The sequence below is a fragment of the Salmo salar genome, chromosome 07 (assembly GCF_965601325.2).
Source record: "Salmo salar chromosome 07, fSalSal1, whole genome shotgun sequence".
NCBI classification, from domain to species: Eukaryota; Metazoa; Chordata; class Actinopteri; order Salmoniformes; family Salmonidae; genus Salmo; species Salmo salar.
This window is the reverse complement of record NC_138297.1, coordinates 61,498,472-61,517,547: the sequence shown is the minus strand read 5'-3', so window position 1 is coordinate 61,517,547 and position 19,076 is coordinate 61,498,472. Positions and strand designations below refer to the sequence as shown.

The 19,076-nt window shown below is 45.0% G+C and overlaps 2 protein-coding genes and 1 pseudogene across 18 annotated transcripts in view; 2 read left to right on the top strand and 1 right to left on the bottom strand.

The window, feature by feature from the left end:
• The window catches only part of LOC106609740 (neuron navigator 3), a 238,463-nt gene that overhangs the window by 138,105 nt on the left and 81,282 nt on the right, over window positions 1-19,076 (bottom strand). For 15 of the 17 annotated variants that reach the window (XM_082977814.1, XM_082977810.1, XM_082977811.1 and 12 more), the window contains exons 4-5: window positions 17,787-17,859; window positions 13,841-14,015 (exon numbers count right to left, since the gene is read on the bottom strand). In XM_082977814.1, the coding sequence (XP_082833940.1) occupies window positions 13,841-14,015; window positions 17,787-17,859 (248 nt within the window). Of the gene's footprint in view, window positions 1-10,615; window positions 10,879-13,840; window positions 14,016-17,786; window positions 17,860-19,076 lie in introns of those variants that run through there. The other 2 variants (XM_082977823.1, XM_082977824.1) reach the window with 2 other exon arrangements.
• ctrb (Chymotrypsin B) lies at window positions 1,745-3,259 on the top strand. Its single transcript, NM_001141093.1, is given in 3 exon segments — window positions 1,745-1,798; window positions 2,095-2,363; window positions 2,585-3,259. Coding segments are annotated over 3 exon segments (798 nt in total). The 5' UTR covers window positions 1,745-1,746; the 3' UTR covers window positions 3,062-3,259.
• On the top strand, window positions 5,793-6,676 carry LOC106609692 (chymotrypsin B pseudogene; annotated as a pseudogene).

Here is a 19,076-nt window from a genome sequence, read left to right as displayed (position 1 = left end):
TGAGATGCATAGCACAACAAAACATTAATAGTAAAATGTAACATTATGTTAGCCTGATTGTAATAGATACCATTATGTTAGCCTGATAGCAATAGGTCACATTATGTTAGCCTGATAGTAATAACTAACATTATGTTAGCCTGATAGTAATAGCTAAAATTATGTTAGCCTGATAGCAATAGGTCACATTATGTTAGCCTGATTGTAATAGATACCATTATGTTAGCCTGATAGCAATAGGTCACATTATGTTAGCCTGATAGTAATAACTAACATTATGTTAGCCTGATAGTAATAGCTAAAATTATGTTAGCCTGATAGCAATAGGTCACATTATGTTAGCCTAATAGTAATAGATAACATTATGTTAGCCTGATAGCAATAGGTCACATTATGTTAGCCTGATAGTAATAGCTAAAATTATGTTAGCCTGATAGCAATAGGTCACATTATGTTAGCCTGATAGCAATAGGTAACATTATGTTAGTCTGATAGCAATAATTATGTTAGCCTGATAGCAATAGGTCACATTATGTTAGCCTGATAGCAATAGGTAACATTATGTTAGTCTGATAGCAATAGGTAACATTATGTTAGTCTGATAGCTATAGGTAACATTATGTTAGCCTGATAGAGGTGTAAGGATCGAGGACAAAGTCGTTTTAGTATGTAATACTCTTCAGTGATATAAGTCAAAAGACTAAAACAAGAGGAACACACAGTGAAAGGGACTCTAGAGAGTTGTTATCTGGGGTTTTGAATTGCAGGTGTGTTTTTTCCAGTGGAGAGGGAATGGACATGTGTTATCAGGCCAACGAAGGACACATGTAGGAAATAGGGTTACATCACTACAAAATTAGAAAAATAACAAGAAAATACCAAATGATTCTACATGAGACTCAAATTCATTCATGATCATGCAATATGAATTTTACATAGCACTGTATAAAACGGTTGCATATAAAGTCTTAAAACTGTTAGCTAAATCCTTCTCTAGCACTATTCAGAGCGATACATACACATCTCTGGTTTGAAAATACATTTAAAATGACATTGGATACAGTATATAGAATGAAAACAATCAACCATTGATTTAAATACTCTAATGACCCTTTCCTAATGAAACAACATGTTCCACATACTATATGTAATGGTTTATCTTACAAAGTGTTCAAACTGCTTCCTATGTCTCAATGAACCCTGGGAGATGTACTATAAGATGAGAGGGAGGAGAGGTCTTTCTTGCACTAATACTCACACTTGTCATTTTCTTACTAGCACGGACTTTGCTGATAGCTGCTTTATTGAGGAAATTGTGCTTACTATGACTGTGATATGTGGTTGTCTCACCTACCTATCTTAAGATGAATGCACTAATTGCAAGTCGCTCTGGATAAGAGCGTCTGCTAAAAAAAATGACTAAAATGTCATTGTAATAGGGTTGAGTGGGAAGGGGGCCTCTCCCTCTGTGATGATAAGAGGCTGTTTGGAGCACAGTTTCTGAGAGCACTGAAGGTCATGTTTCGATAACTGCTCTAGCCCTCCTGTTACATGGCTGAGAATAGTCTGATCGCCCAGCGTCGATAAGCAGCTGGATACATCATCCCCCTCCTTGAGGTTAATATTCTACCATGGTTATCCTCAATTTCGAGTGAGGTGGACACACCTCGGTCTCCCATTGGTTATAGACAGGTGGGGTTGGGAATAAATAGGGTCCCCGGTCCACTAGACTGTCACATTCTCACAATGGCTTTCCTCTGGTTTGTGTCCTGTCTTGCCTTTGTCAGCGCCGCCTACGGTGAGTATTCACACCTTCTCTTTACCTACAGTGTTACCTCCTTGATTTAACCCTTAACCCTTGTTTTAATGCTAAGAGTGTAAAAGTAAGTTGTGGAGTTCCTCAAGGCTCTGGTCTTGGACCACTACTGTTCTCATTATGTGCTACTGCTACATTGCTAGCACTTGGTGGTGTTATTTGGAAACACTTCCATACGTTGGATGCCCATGGTTGAGTATGTTGCAATAAACAAAGCATTTACTGTTGTTATAAAACATGACGAGCTAAGTGTTTACTAAATGTTCTCATGTAAACAGGCTGCGGCATCCCCGCCATCAAGCCCGAGGTGTCTGGCTATGCCCGCATCGTTAATGGTGAGGAGGCTGTGCCCCACTCCTGGCCCTGGCAGGTATCTCTGCAGCAGACCAGCGGCTTCCACTTCTGTGGGGGATCCCTGATCAACGAGAACTGGGTGGTCACCGCCGCTCACTGCAACGTCGCTACCTACCACCGCGTGATCATTGGAGAGCATAAGAAGGGCAGTGGCAACAACGCTGAGGACATCCAGATCCTGAAGCCTGCTAAGGTACAGCACAGTCACACATCCTCCTCTACAGCTCTGGGAAGAAGTTCCCCTCAGGTGCTGATCTAGGATCAGCCTATCCCCCGCCAGCTCAGCTGATCCGATCAGTGTCTCTGAGCAATGTTGTCCTGTAGTCCTACCCGAACTCTCCATTTGATAAAGGTTTCAGTTCTAACCGTCCCTTCTCTCCCTCAACCTACCGCACCCCCTCTCCTCACCCACAGGTGTTCACCCACCCCAAGTGGAACCCCAGTACCATCAACAACGATATCTCCCTGATCAAGCTGTCCACCCCTGCTGTCCTGAACACCAACGTGTCCCCTGTGTGCCTGGCTGAGACCGCCGACGTCTTCGCACCTGGCATGACCTGTGTGACCACCGGCTGGGGTCTGCTGCGCTACAACGCTCTCAACACCCCCAACGAGCTGCAGCAGGCTGCTCTGCCCCTGCTGTCCAACGAGCAGTGCAAGACGCACTGGGGGAGCAGCATCTCCGACGTCATGATCTGTGCCGGTGGTGCTGGTGCTACCTCCTGCATGGGTGACTCCGGTGGCCCCCTGGTCTGTGAGAAGGACAATGTCTGGACCCTGGTCGGTATTGTGTCCTGGGGCAGCAGCCGTTGCTCCACCACTACCCCCGCTGTGTACGCCCGCGTCACCGAGCTCCGTTCCTGGGTGGACCAGACCCTGGCCGCCAACTAAGAGCCATGCTGCAGCGTCCCTGTCCATACTGTATATTGCTATGTCATTTTATGCATTGTTATGTCATACTATGTATTGCTATGTCATTCTATATATTACTATGTAATGTACAACACCTAAGCATTATAGCTACCAAGACTGAAAGTGCCACCCATTGGTCTGAACTGAACATGACATTCAATAAACATACTTGAACATAAAAAATATGCTTGTGTAGTAATTGTATGATTACTACAATCACAACGTAATGTTTTAGTACACGAGAGGAACTTAATGTAAAGTGTTACCACAGTCGGTTTACTGCTGACTGAATCTACTGCTAGCGTTAGGGGTCTCGAATGGTTGAGGGACAGCTATTGGGGAACTGTGGGGGGATCTTGGAAGGTTCGGATTCACGTTTTTTGGCTTGGTGGGAGATCTGTCAACGTGCCCTTGAGCAGGGCATTGACCCTGGATGCTTCTGTGTGTCGCTCTGAATGAGAGTCTGTTGGATGACTGGTATGATGTAGTTGTTGAGCGGCTTCACTGCAAGTATATTGTATGTTTCGGATTTTCAATAAAGAAATAATAATAATAATACATTTTTTTTTTTAAAGTACAGCACCACGGAATCATTGACAAAACTTAAAACCAAGTGTATAAGGGCTATTATAAACTTGGTATTTTGGATCCTGGATGCTGATTGGCTGAAACAGCATTCCAGCTGTGTGTATATCATCAATATTCCAAGGGTATGATGCAAACATACTTGTTGCTGTTCTATCTGAAAGTTTCACGACAGCAAATGACAAAAGAAAAGCAATAAGCTTCCATTAACGTATGACCTAACCTTGTATCTAGCCTAGCGTTTGGTTTGCAACAGTCACATACAGCAGACACATCACATCATATGCCATTTTAACGAGGCTAATCAGGAAGTGTTCATTCCAATTCTCGCTCTACCTCTCTATCCAAAGTAAAGACACAGACCGTGTCTGAATACGGTATTTATTTGCGTTCTAGTCGGCATTTTGGGTGTGTGACAATAGAACGTTTTATAGTATGTGAAATGTAAAAAATTGCTTTAAAACGCCAGGATGTTATACTCATTTTGAGCGAGAGATGGAATGAACACTTCCTGATTAGACTCGTTAAAATGGCATATGTTGTGATGTATCTGCTGTGTGTGACTGTAGAAATCGCTGCACACTATTGAGGAAGAGAATCAGTGCACAGTCACACACATACCTGCCGACACATGCATTAATACACACATGCACGCTCGGACAAAGGCCCAGCTCACACTGTCGCTGCACTGACAGCCTAGCCTTTATGAAAAGACAGAAATGCTCATAGCATTACATGTAGTCATGTTGAGACATTACCACAAAAAAACCTAGGAGTCGATTAAAACCTCTACAGGATCAGCGGGTCCCCCGCGGGACGGATGAGCTAACGTAGGCTAATGCAATTAGCATGAGGTTGTAAGTAACAAAAACATTTCCCAGGACATAGACATATCTGATATTGGCAGAAAGCTTCAATTCTTGTTAATCTAACTGCACTGTCCAATTTACAGTAGCTATTACAGTGAAAGAATACCATGCTATTTTTTGAGGAGAGTGCACAGTTATGAACATGAAAAGTTATTAATAAACCAATTAGTTACATTTGATACACACTTGATACAACATTTTGAACAGAAATGTAATGGTTCATTGGATCAGTCTTAAACTTTGCACATACACTACTGCCATCTAGTGGCCAAAATCGAATTTGCGCCTGGGCTGGAATAATACATTATGGCCTTTCTCTTGCATTTCAAAGATGATGGTACAAAAAAAATACAATACACTCCATGGTTTTTTCTTTGTATTATCTTTTACCAGATCTAATGTGTTATATTCTCCTACATTAATTTCACATTTCTACAAACTTCAGTGTTTCCTTTTAAATGGTATCAAGAAAATGCATATCCCTGCTTCAGGTCCTGAGCTACAGGCAATTAGATTTGGGTATGTCATTTTAGGGCAAAATTGAAAAAAAGGGGCAGATCCTTAAGTTAAATTGCAGACTGAAGCATTAGCCAGCAACTAACCTCAACTTGACAAAATAGTAAGTAAAAACCTATGCATGCAATAGTACTAAGCATATAGGAAACATTGTTATAACAGAAAACGGCCATTGAAAACAAACAACAATTGACCCCCTATTGATCAAAGCTAAATACTGACATTACCTGGTAACACTTTCAATGAGGCATACACATAATGCCTTATAAATGCATTTATAATGACTAGTAATACACTTATTAGTGGCTTATACTACTTGGTATAAGGCCAGAGAGCATAATGCATTATAGGTTAGCTTCCTATCTCGCTTAGCTTGTTAGCACCAGCCATGTCATTAGCTTCCGCTAGCTGGTTAACCATCTTCACAGCCAGCTATCTTCCTAGCAAAGTCAGCTAAGTTTCGGCATGTGCCTAGCTTTACCAAATATATGTTTGTAGCTAACATAACTACCTACAGTAGTCCATGCTTATGTTCCTAGTTCCTTTCAATCAATGCAGTAAATGTCAACAAGCACACAATAATAAAAAAATAATATATATATTATTAGCATTAAGCTTAGCATTAAGCTAGGATAAAAAGCTGTTTTGATCAGAGTCTCGCTCTTGTAGAACCAGCCTGATTGCTAAGTTTACAATTTTATCAGTCTGGAGTCCCTACTTATCAGACTGGTTCTACCAGGATGACATCGTTGAGGTTAATATTCTACCATGGTTACCCTCAACTTTTGGGAGGGGTGGACAAACCACAGTCTCTGATTGGTTACAGGTGGATGGGGTTTGGAGATAATTAGTATCTCTGTCTTCTAGACTGTCACGTAACCACAATGGCTCCTGTCTCGCGTTTGGCTGCGGAAACCCCGCCATCTCCCCCGCGGCTATGGCCGCGTCATCAATTGTGAGGAGGCTGTGCCCAACTCCTGGCCCTAGCAGGTGTCCCTGCAGCAATCTGGCACCCACTTCTGTGGAGGTTCCCTGATCAACAAGTACTAGGTGGTGACTGCTGCTCACTGCGATGTCAAGACCTCCCACCGGCGAGCACGACATGCTCATGAGCAATGAAGCCATCCAGATCCTGGAGCCTGCTAAAGTGTTCACCCACTCCAGGTGGAACCCCAGCACCATCAAAAATGACATAATCTTGATCAAGCTGGCCACCCCCACCACCCTGAGTGCCAAAGTGTCCCCCGTGTGCCTGGCTTCGTACGAAGACATCTTCGCCCCTGGCATGGCCTGTGTGACTTCCAGCTGGTGCATGAGCAGCTACCGGCCTGCAAATGATCCCAACAAACTGCAGCAGGGTGCTGTGCCCCTCCTGTCTGAGGAGGAGTGCAAGAAGCACTGGGGCAACATGATTCACAAAATGATGATCTGTGCCGGTGGCAAAGGTGTTTCCTCCTGCATGGGTGACTCCGGTGGCCCCCTGGTCAGTGAGAAGAACAAGGTGTGGAGCCTGGTCGGTATTGTGTCCTGGGGCAGCAGTGGTGGCTCTACCTCTACCCCCTCTGTGTACACCTGAGTCACCGAGGTTCGCACCTGGGTGGACATGACCATGATGCTCAACTAAGAGCAATGCCACAGCCTCCCTGTCCAGAATAATATGTACTGCTACGCCATTCTAGGTTATGTATATCTATGCATCAGTGGAGGCTGCTGGGGGGAGGATGGCTCATAATAATGGTCAGAGTGAATGGAATGGCATCAAACGCATGGATGTGTTATATTTGATACCATTCCACTGATTCCGCTCCAGACATTACCACGAGCCCGTCCTCCCCATATTAAACAGTATTTTTTCTACTTCATGAATTTAAATGCTGTGCACCCTTTGATAATCAGGAGACCCTTGGGTATGTTGTGGACCACAGGAGGTTGGTGGCACCTTAATTGAGGAGAACGGGCTCGTGGTAATGGCTGGAGCAGAATCAGTGGAATGGTATCAAACACATCAAACACATGGTTTCCAGGTGTTTGTTGCCATTCCATTTGCTCTGTTCCGGCCATTATTATGAGCCGTTCTCCCCTCAACAGCCTCCTGTGGTTGTGGTGGACTGTCAGTCAGTCCAGTGTGAAGCAGGTTATTCATGTCTACAGTATAAGGGAAGAAGGTCTCCTCTACTCTATAAATCACACATGCAATACTGTAGAACTAATTCCCAAAGCTGACCACTAAGACTCCTAACACCGCCAGAGGGGACTCAGGAAAGCTGACCTCCCTGGCCTTAAACTGTCATCACAAACAAACACACAGGTAGCTGAATAAACAATAGAATTGGTCATCTAGAGTTACTTGATCTTGTCCGACAGTCAGGACATGTCCTCTGTGTATATCTGTTTGTTAGTTTGTTAGTTTTGGGCTAGTGGAAGAGATGAGGGCCAATACACCACCCATAAGAGGTGAGTGATACCCAGTCCCAGTGCCAGTTGCCTTGGAATGCAAATGAAGACTAGACTGAACACTTAATGCATGCTGGGTAAATTAGCACACTCAATAATTATCGGAATAAAATAACTGCGGTTTTCAAGGGAAATATTTGTGCAGTTTTACAGGGCGACAGACGGGATATGCAGATTATCAAAAGCTTTTAGATTGCATTTCTGAATATTCTTATAAGATATAAATATTCAGGTCATCTTTATGGTTCACAGGTCACTTCCTCCCAGATGGGAGAGAGACAGGAAAAGGAAGGACAGATGGAAGGAAGTTGGGAGAGAGAGGTTTTGGTGCCACTTGTGATGAGAACGTATTCCATTTTACAGAATAAATAAATCATTTATTAGACATTATTTCTCAGTTGGTTTCATTAGGGCCACTGAAGAGATCTTATCTTAGATTAAAACCGGGCAACACAGAGCCATACCCTTATCAATGCATGGTTGGCCTCCCAACTCCCAATGAAAGTGATAACGATCATTTGATGTAGCGTAGTGCTCCTGTTCAAATTACCCCCAACTCTAATGAGTTTTAGTCAAACTGACTGTCTAAGTCGTAACTGTGGACGCTCTCTCTCCCTGGTAAATTAACAAGGCTTTGATTTGATTTTGAGGAGGTGCCAAGTCATTGTTGGCTACTAATTAACCAAACGTAGCAGGCGTAGAAAAGCACCTGAGCAGAGTCCCCACTTCCGTTTTTTAGGGAAAACGGAAGTTAGATTGAAAATTCTGTATCCCTGAAAACCAAAAACATCTGGTTTCTGACAACGCCGTTAAGGGTGGCTACTAATTGACCTCTGAGATACCCATTATGCATGGCTCTTCTTCTGCTGTATGCCACTGAGCTAAATAAATACCATAGAGCTTCAATTAGCTAGGGAAGTACCACAGAGCTTCAATTAGCTAGGGAAGTACCATAGAGCTTCAATGAGCTAGGGAAGTACCATAGAGCTTCAATGAGCTAGGGAAATACCATAGAGCATCAATGAGCTAGGGAAATACCATAGAGCTTCAATGAGCTAGGGAAGTACCATAGAGCTTCAATGAACTAGGGAAGTATCATAGAGCATCAATGAACTAGGGAAGTACCATTGAGCCTCAATGAGCTAGGGAAGTATCATAGAGCATCAAAGGGCTAGGGAAGTACCATAGAGCTTCAAAAACACACACAGGGCAATTTCCCATTATATCTAGCTGTTCATATGATTGTGCTAATGGAAGGTGCATGTATGCCATCTGACAGAGACGTAATAAAACCCCCGTAACCAACGATGCGCCCCACTCACTCCTCTATCCTCTCTCCTCCCAGAATCCTTTGTGCGAGGGGTAAAGTAAATGGTCGGTTCACTTAAGGAAGACAGCCGCGGTGCCATGATTAATAGAAGCCATCATTCCCAGAGGATGAAGCCGCAACGTGGGCGCAACAGCTCTGCTCAAACCTTTCTCATCTTTTAACATGAACGTGCGTTGGATCTTTTCCCATTTTCTCCCTAAGTTTCATATTTCAGCTGGCCCTATTGTGAATAGGCATTAGTGTCAGGTTAACGGATGGGGTTTAAAGTTAGAGAGGGTCACAGGGCTAGATCACTAGCTACTGGTCTGTGGAACTGGTAGAAAGAGCTGGCGCTACACTAGCCTACAGTGCATTGAAATTGTCCAGCAGCATGTGTTTCACTTAATTCAACTGACAGGGGACTGCACAGCACATGTTTCCCTGTGGCCCAATGCATCCCCTATAAAGTCTACTGGAACATAAAAGCCACAGTATATTCCTACCCTCTAGCGTTTATCTCAACCACGACCTTTAAGATATTTCCATGTGGAGAAAACACATGAGGTAAAGATACGCTGTACAATATGTCAGGTCACATTGATTAGGACATACATCACCGAGCGCAATCTAATGAACTGCGACCATGGCCTTGTGCATAGCATATGAGAGCTATATTGGAGAGGCATCGCTGTCCTATTAGATATGAGCTATGGTTATCTATTCACTTTGCCTCAACAGTGTCACAATTCTGAGGTCAGCCAATAGCTAATCCCTCCATGATCCACAACAGCAGATTCCTCTGTTGACAGTAGGTATGAAGATGTCCTCCGACGGTGACACACCCACACATGCGCACGCACCCACACACGCCCTTTTAAACGAGGCTAAATCAGGGAGTGGGAATTCCATCTCTCGCTCTACCTCTCAAAGTAAAGACACACACACGCCTGCCTAGCGCCTTTACACAATCCCTTACCACATTGATACCACATTGCTGTATACAGCTCATCTAAAGCTCAACGGATAGTCTAGACGGAACTGTCAATATAGTGATGAACTGAAGCCTGTGAGAAAAGACAGGAATGCTCATAGCATTACATATAGAAACATAGAAACACGACCGCTCAGAAACCTCAGAGTAGATTCACCTACAGACTATAGAGTGGATTCACCTACAGACTATAGGGTGGATTCACCTACAGACTATAGAGTGGATTCACATACAGACTATAGAGTGGATTCACATACAGACTATAGAGTGGATTCACATACAGACTATAGAGTGGATTCACTTACAGACTATAGAGTGGATTCACTTACAGACTATAGAGTGGATTCACTTACAGACTATAGAGTGGATTCACCTACAGACTATAGAGTGGATTCACATACAGACTATAGAGTGGATTCACCTACAGACTATAGAGTGGATTCACTTACAGACTATAGAGTGGATTCACCTACAGACTATAGAGTGGATTCACTTACAGACTATAGAGTGGATTCACCTACAGACTATAGAGTGGATTCACTTACAGACTATAGAGTGGATTCACTTACAGACTATAGAGTGGATTCACTTACAGACTATAGAGTGGATTCACTTACAGACTATAGAGTGGATTCACTTACAGACTATAGAGTGGATTCACTTACAGACACGACATACAGAAACATCTCCACAAGCAGCAACTCATAGTTCCCTTTCAACCAACTTCACAAAATAACACATCAAAACGTATGCAGGCAATAATACTAAGCATAGATGTGAAACTAGTTTGAATAAAGGCAGTCAATTACCAGTTCATGATGACATCAACACAGTCTCCTAATCCAACTACAGTAGCACGCTTGGCTTTAAATCAGAACAGAGAGCCAACAGGCACCGACACTCTACTCAGTACTGTACCTAGAGGGGTCTGGCTTGGCTTTCCCATAGAGCAGACGACTCTTTCTCTCCCGGGGCTTGGCAGTGGGCAGGCGCGAGCGCGAGACAAGGGGGTCAACTTGTTCACCATGGGACATGATGAGTTAAGTGGGAGGGATCGCAGATGCTGCCCCACTACCTTCTACTGTTCCAGCCCCAGAGGCTCCTGGGTGTCGCGGGCCACCAATGGGGAGTTTCCCCCCCAACATAGACACACGCACACACGCACGCACACACAGAGCACTTGGCCTGCTCACATTTACAGTTGCAGCACTGGGCTTTCTATAGCCAGCACTTGCTGCTGGAGCCCTGATCGGCCTCACTGGTGTCTGGGGGGAGAGAGGAGGACGTGTGTGTGTGTGATTAAGTGAGTGAAAGATAATTGATAATTGCTTTATAAAAAGCAACACTGCATTTTTCAGTGGATCAGACTACATTGTCCTAGATTGTATTTTTGGTCAAGAGATCCTGACAGGGCTGGTCACGTCTGTGAAATCAAACAATGCTGTACGCAGGTTGACGTTTATTGGGATGAGTCTTGTCTTTGATGCAAAACTTCTGCTAGATGGGCCAAAGTCAAAATTGGCTATACTGTAAAAATGCATGAAAACAAAAATGTGACTTTTAGTCTTCGATTAAGGTTAGGGTTAGGCATTAGTGTTAGCAGTGTGGTTAAGGTTAGGGTTAGGCATTAGGGTTAGCAGTGTGGTTAAGGTTAGGGTTAGGCATTAGGGTTAGCAGTGTGGTTAAGGTTAGGGTTAGAAATTAGGCTTAGCAGTGTGGTTAAGGTTAGGATTAGCAGTGTGTTTAAGGTTAGGGTTAGGCATTAGTGTTAGCAGTGTGGTTAAGGTTAGGGTTAGGCATTAGGGTTAGCAGTGTGGTTAAGGTTAGGGTTAGGCATTAGGGTTAGCAGTGTGGTTAAGGTTAGGGTTAGGAATTAGGCTTAGCAGTGTGCTTAAGGTTAGGCATTAGGGTTAGCAGTGTGGTTAAGGTTAGGGTTAGGAATTAGGCTTAGCAGTGTGGTTATGGTTAGGATTAGCAGTGTGCTTAAGGTTAGGGTTAGGCATTAGGGTTAGCAGTGTGCTTCAGGTTAGGGTTAGGCATTAGGGTTAGCAGTGTGCTTAAGGTTAGGGTTAAGGTTAGGTTCAATGACATTGTGGCTGTTCCAACTAGTGTCCACTCTGCAGAGCTGCCTCCAGTACAAGATTCATGATGAAAAATGCTAACCTGCATGTCATACAGGCAGAGAGGTAAATGCTTACTCAGAGTATATTTCACTTGAAACACTTTACAGCTCAAGCTAATTGGCTAATGTAACATGCCCTCATATTCCCCTACAGTTGAATACATAAATATCCTTCTTGTGTTGGTTCTGAACTATTTATGACAGACTGATAAATCATCCTGGTTTGGGTCAGATTTTTGACACACACATACACACACATGCACACGCACACGCACACGCACACACACACACCGTATCTGGTTCTCCATTAAAACCACCACCACACTGACCACTTCTCTACTGGGAGAACAATGGCTTCCTGTAGCAGTGATGGGCTGTGGAGCATCACCTCTCGTGGGGTGTTGATTTAATAATCCCCCCAGGGGAATGAGACGTTACTGGGCCTGGCAGACCTTGAGGAAATCCTGGCAGATCCTGGGTGTTGTTGGAAGCCAGCCCCATACATTTAACTATCCCTCTGGTTCCTGGCTCCTTATGGCCTCCTGGCCTACTTCTGCTGTGTGACCTCACCCAGGCCCGGCTTGTGGGACTGGGCGATCCTGCCATGGCGGTGGTAGTCTCGCTGGAATGCCAGCGTCGGCCTTGTACCAGGCCGGCAGGGGTATCGGACCCGCACCTGTCGCTTGTTGTTGCCTCTGACTGGGAGAGGTCCCAGGGAGCTGAGGCCCGAGAGGGAGGAATGAGGGGCAGCTGTGCCTCTCTGTGCACCCCTCCCACCCACAGCCATGCTAAAACCCCTAGACTCAGTTATTCAGTTATAGCCTCTCAAACTCTGCCCCTCCTTGCCTCTCTCCCTCCCTAGCGTTACCCAGTCCTGACAGTGACCAGAGGATCAACACCGGGTACCTCAGAATACATCCGTACACCAGCAGCAGGCCAGACCAGGGCCTGGTTGGGATGGTTGGGAGGTGTAACCTGAGCTCGCCAGGGGAATCCCACCCATGTGTGGTACTTTAAACCTCTCTTTAGATGCTTCTCTCAGGCTGGGCTGTCTATTTACATCACATGGGCCTGGATCCCTTCCTGTTTTTATTGCTTAGTGGGCAGCGGCAGTGTCCACTTTCTGTCTACTTCTGCAAAGTGTTGAAATGTTCCTCTGTTAGCTCCTATCTGTTTATTAAATGGTAAAATGTCTGTCTAAACTACTGGCACACAGCTCGGACACCCATGCATACCCCACAAGACAGGCCACAAGAGGTCTCTTCACAGTCCCCAAGTCCAGAACAGACTATGGGAGGCACAGTACTACATAGAGCCATGACTACATGGAACTCTATTCCGCATCGAATAACTGACACAAGCAGTAAAATTTGATTTAAAAAACAGATGAAAAAAACACCTTATGGAACAGCGGGGACTGTGAAGCAACACAAACATAGGCACAGACACACACACAATAACATACGCACTATGCACACACATACACATGGATTTAGTACTGTAGATATGTGGTAGTGGTGGAGCAAGGGCCTGAGGGCACATAGTGTGTTGTGAAATCTGTGAATGTATTGTAATGTTTTTTAAATTGTATAAACTGCCTTCATTTTGCTGGACCCCAGGCAGCAGCTAATTTTGCCTTGGCAGCAGCTAATGGGGATCCATAATAAATACAAATGGTGTGACAGTACATAGCAGGGACCTGTTTGGACGAGACAAGCTCAATTTGAACCATACACCAAAGTAAAAATATCCCAAGATCAAATGTGTTCAGAAACAAAATAACACACCAGCATAGTGGCTGCAAATGTGACTAGAAAACCATTAGTAAGGAAAATGCAAAACTGACCCAAAATGTAGCATCTAGCGCCAACTTCACACGACGCCATTGAGATGTGAGGACAACTGAGCCTACCTGGACTGCATCTCTGGTTGCGTTTTGAGGGGGCTGGCCGGCGCCGCCCCGGTGGTCTGGTGTGTGAGCTCTACCAGAGACTGGTAGTACTGCTGCTGCTGTTGCTGCTGCTGCTTGTAGCGAGACAGGATGAAGAACAGTCCCAGGATGGTCTTTAGATTCCCATTCCGGATCTCTGACGGGTAGACAGGGGAACAGAGCACATCATTATCAGGAACGTGGGTTCAAATCTCGCTGCTGCCAACCACACAGAAATGTATGTACGCAGTACTATAATTGGTTTGGATAAAAGCGTCAGCTAGCTAAATTACTTATATTACCGCCCTGTGTGATCCCTGGCTTGGCTCAGAGAAGACACAAACACACATCTGACAAGGGAAGTGAGTATCTAGTGTTGTTTTAGTCTCAAAATGAGGAAGTGAGACTGAAATAGTGAGTCAGGTACAGTGTGCTATTACTAACAGAACAAGTGGCTAATTTAACTGTAACCATGGCAACCTATTTTTGGATTTAATTTTGTTGATATTGACTATTTCACAGTTATTGCACTAGGGATTCACCTAAGACCACTGGCTGAGTGACTTCGTCCTCGTGAGAAATGGGTTCTGACTAGGTTGCACATTCACTCTAAACTTACTCTAAAATGCTTTTAAAGTTCACTTCTCCCTGCAAAACAAAGGGAGCCTATCAACTGTGATATGATTCATCTGAAATCCAGGAATGAAAATGTATCTCTCGCTCAGCCCCCGTCATCGGAGCGCTAACGCATCCACTTGTGAAATGGCTTTTCATATCAGAATAGCTGACACAGACGCTGTTTGAAAGATTTCAACAGCTGACACAGCAGTTTACGTAAGGGGGCTCAACTTTCTTGGCCTGTTGTTTGCCGATTACAAAAAGTTGGAAAGATTAATCTTTACGTTTTCGATTTCAAACTCCAGGAAGCAGTCATTTATATTGTTACAGTGCAGCAGTCCAAACGGGCAGTATTCACTTGAAGAAGGAAAACGTCCCACATTCATTCGGCAAAGCAATTTGTCACTGGCCACAGAATAATTTGAGATTTACTGTGTAGAACACAATAGCAAAACAGAAATACAGGGCCTTTGAGGTTACTATTTGAAACATGAAGGGCCAGTTTCCCGGGAAAAAAAACATGCTGAATGGAGAATCTCCATTGAAAGTGTTTACTAGTCCAGGACTAGGCTTAATCTGGTTCAAGGAAAACCATCCTAAAGAGTATGAGAAAGAAGCAGTCGACCATGTGAACATCTATTCATACTGTAAATACAGACATTTGATATCAATGTGACCAGTTGTCTCCTTGTGCTTCATTTGGATGTGGAACAAATTCATTAAACACAGATATTGCAGCAGGGTTGTCATTTAGAGAAAAACAAAACAGCTACGATTCTGAGGAAAATGGAACCGAACTTGATCCAGATATCGGGTAACGGAGGGAGGTCAACCATGATAGGATTTCCTCTAACGCCAGCCTGCTCTTTACCAGCCTGCTTTACCAGCCTGCTCCCACTCTTTCTATTCAGCCTGCTTCCAGAGACCCTCTCCCTCAGAATTATCCAATTATGGTTAGTTCTGCTAAGCTCCATTGGCCCCACCATACAGGAGCACATGTCTTATGCCCAGTTTCAACGCAACGTGGGCTAAGTGCTGTCAGCACTTTGGTGCCAGTCCTCCTTGGGCCACGGTCAGAGTATATGGGCCCTGCTTCGAGGGACTTTTAAGTGGTTAACGCGGTTTCATTTAACCTTTTGTCTTTTTTGGGGGCGGATTTTACGAGCCACAAAGGACTTCGGAGGAGGTAGATGGAGGGTTCTGCTAGGCCTGAATGGTACTGGAAAAGTATTGTTTGAAAAATGAGACTGCTGAACCGCTCCCACCAATGAATCTTTCCTGGATTTAATCCCCAGACGCGGGCCGATTTAGCCTTGGCCTCTTTCAATAACATTTGACCCTAACAACCAAGGCTGCGAACTTGACTGTAGTGAAAGAGGAAGTTAGACATTTCCCTTTCAAAAGTGATATGATCTGAGGTCTTTAAACCTCGTATTCTACATTCTCTTCCCATTTCATCTACTCTGTTCCCCAACCAGCTGACAAATTGAGTTCCATCCAGAACTGGTCCTGACCTGTGCTTCTTCCAGCTAGTTATCTGATGAAGGCAGAAGATATGGACTGCTGGTTTTACAGAGTGGAGGAGACAGTAGACGTGATCCCCATGTTGGGGATCAGGAGAGTGAGTATGGGTGTCCTCACTGGCCCAGCAAGGAGAGGCGGTTAAGTGCTACCCAGGCTAGGAAAAACAGGCCTATTCCAACAGGCATCTGTGCCCACAGAGATCAAGGAGTAAGTTTGGGCTCGTGTCACAGTCGTCACAGTGGGAGCAGGGCCCTGCCGTCCAGCAGGTTCTCCCTCACCGTACAGACCCTGCCACCACTTAACGACCTGCCACGGATGACCCCTCGCTGTACATGGCTATGAACTGCAGGAAGGACACTTTTAGAGGTTCACACCTGCTTTTAAAAGGTTTGGTTTAGACTAGAGCGAGTGACCCTTGAATAGATCTCAGCAGGCACGGATTAACCTATCTGCGGGTTAACTGGTGGAACTGAAAAGCGGGTATTGAATACCCTTGCGGAACAAAAGAGTGCTGGACATTGAATGGTTGTTGTAGTGTTTGTTGGCTGTTTTCTAGCATTGAACAGAAAATGAGGAAGTCCAGTTTTATTATGCTATGTATTAAGTCTTTGTTTGCTTGCTATAAAGTTATATCAGGGGTGTTTCCGGTACTTTGACGCATGCGACAAACAAGATCATTAAATCTGGCACATCTGAGGCTGAGGTCGCCCACAAGACGCCTTTCTGGAGTTTTTTTCCTAGAAGATTATTAGATTGTTTTCTTGGAAAAATCCTATACCCTCCAAGTACATCAAACATCCCGTTTCTTGTCAAACTCCACGCCTCGTAAAAACTAAGCACAAGCGTATGGAGGCCTCAAAAGTCTGCAGAACCCACAGCTAATTCAATGAAGCATAGTCCTCACTAGCTTAGGGGTATATGGAATGACTGGACCACTCCTCATACACATGGTCCAGAGGGACAGAGACCCACGCCTGGCCCACTCCTCATACACATGGTCCAGAGGGACAGAGACCCTCGCCTGGCCCACTCCTCATACACATGGCCCAGGGGGACATAGACCCACGGCCATAAAAAAGTGATGCAAAGTGACCAAGAACAAGGCTACAGAGCAGAGTAACCCAATAGCCTGTATATTTAGGTACCCTCTTCAATTCCAGACGGGCAAAGTCACTTTGCTGTTTTTAGGGGGACAGAATTTAGAGTAGCCGGTCAGAGTATTGGGACGGCTATTTCGGCTGTTCCGATAGGTCAAGGGCATCGTCACCTCCCCAAACTTTAGAGGGGAGTTAAACTGCCGGGGGTCCAGGACAACAAACACTGGTCTTAAATAACAGTTGGCTAGTTACTGTGGGGCTACTTCAGACATGTTAACACCCATACGAGTAGGGCTGCATATCTGATTAATAGCAGCTTGTAAGAGGAGAGTAACCTCAAATGGGCCATTCATAAACCGTGCGTAGTTAGGCTGACCGATCCTGCTATAACTCTCAACGACACACTAACTTCCTTCCATCCTGTGGTAAATACGTCTTTATGATCAGGATTTCTTAAACTTTTTCAGCTCGAGACCCAAATGAGAAATTCACCGTCCTTCCGTGACCCAATGACCCAAATCAAGAAGACATATAAATATTTGCGGGCCCAGAGTCCAGTTGGGGTACTGACCCATAGTTTAAGAAACCATACAACCACAGTCCTAGTTCCTAGCCTTGTCTCAAGCCACATGGGTTAACAATCATCATTATACATTCAACTTAATAAAAAAATAAGAATTCAGTCTTACCTTCTGAGGAGAGCCCTTGTACATTCACTCCTCTGGCGTCCAGGAAACTGAGGCAGGTGTCCAAATTCTCGGTCTGAGGACAGAAAGAATATGAGGAGATGAACAACAGTCAGTGGAGGAAAGCATGGTGGTTGTGGAGGACTGTCATGGAGTGGCTACTTCACATTCAATGTGCAGAATGTCTCAGGGGGATGGAGTTAGGGGCTGATCAACCCATTGGCCATAAAGCACCCATTGTCTGATTATGGCAGAGCCCGTTTGACCCGTACGTGACACAAGGAGTCAGCCGGGCCGTCTGACATAGTGACCACAGTGTGTCCCACCTACACAGCCCACAGCCCCAGCCCTGGACGATATGCAGTATGTATACAGTACAGGAGATGTGGCCCACTTGAGGCCAATTACGACACAATACACGGCTGACAGGCAGCACTAGAGTCAACAGCGATACTCAACCTCCCTCAGACTGACAAAGTTCTACTGAGTTCGAGGCACTGACCCTTTTATATATGAACCACTGTGCATTCCTTGAGAGTGGCTAACAGACAGGCGGCGTCCAGCAGCAGTGGAGTTTAACGGATTCCTTCTCCGTGCTGCTTCAGTCTCAACCCTAACCAGCCCTGAGGGGAAACGCCTCCTCCCCCAGAGGAACAGGAACACCATCTCAGTAGTCTGGTCTGGAGTCTGACCTAGACTGTTGACTAAATGACTGTAATGTAAATGTACGTCAGTGATGACATCAGACCTTAATAAGCCAATAGAGGAGGACCGCCGGGTGTCTCTGACGACGCCCTCTCTCTCGCCTGCCAGCCCTCTCAGATACACACACACACCTTGGTTGTGATAACAGTTCAGTTGTAAAGAGGGCACATTCTGTAGCGTATCAACATTGTACGGATGGTGTCCAGCCCAAACCTGGCCCTGACCCGTCTCAGGGTGAAAGGAGGTGGATTTACAGCCAGTCGTACAGACGGATGGGTCTCGTCTGACTTCAATGTAATGTACCACTCCAGCCTCCAGCCCTGCACCAGCCAGTGGTAGCATGCAACAGGGAGGATGGATGGCTGTTTACTCTGCCTGTATCAACAGGGTCGGGACCAGAACATGGGGATCACAGCCTGTTCATCTGCCTCCACAACACAAACAGAACTGGAAGGGAAAAAAGAGGCACAGATGTCGGGCTGTTCACATATGGTATGTTCCACATACGCTTAGCCAGACACCCCCAACAACCTAACAGTTTGATTATACCCTTCTCTCGTAAAAATGTGTTTTAGACATTCATCTCAG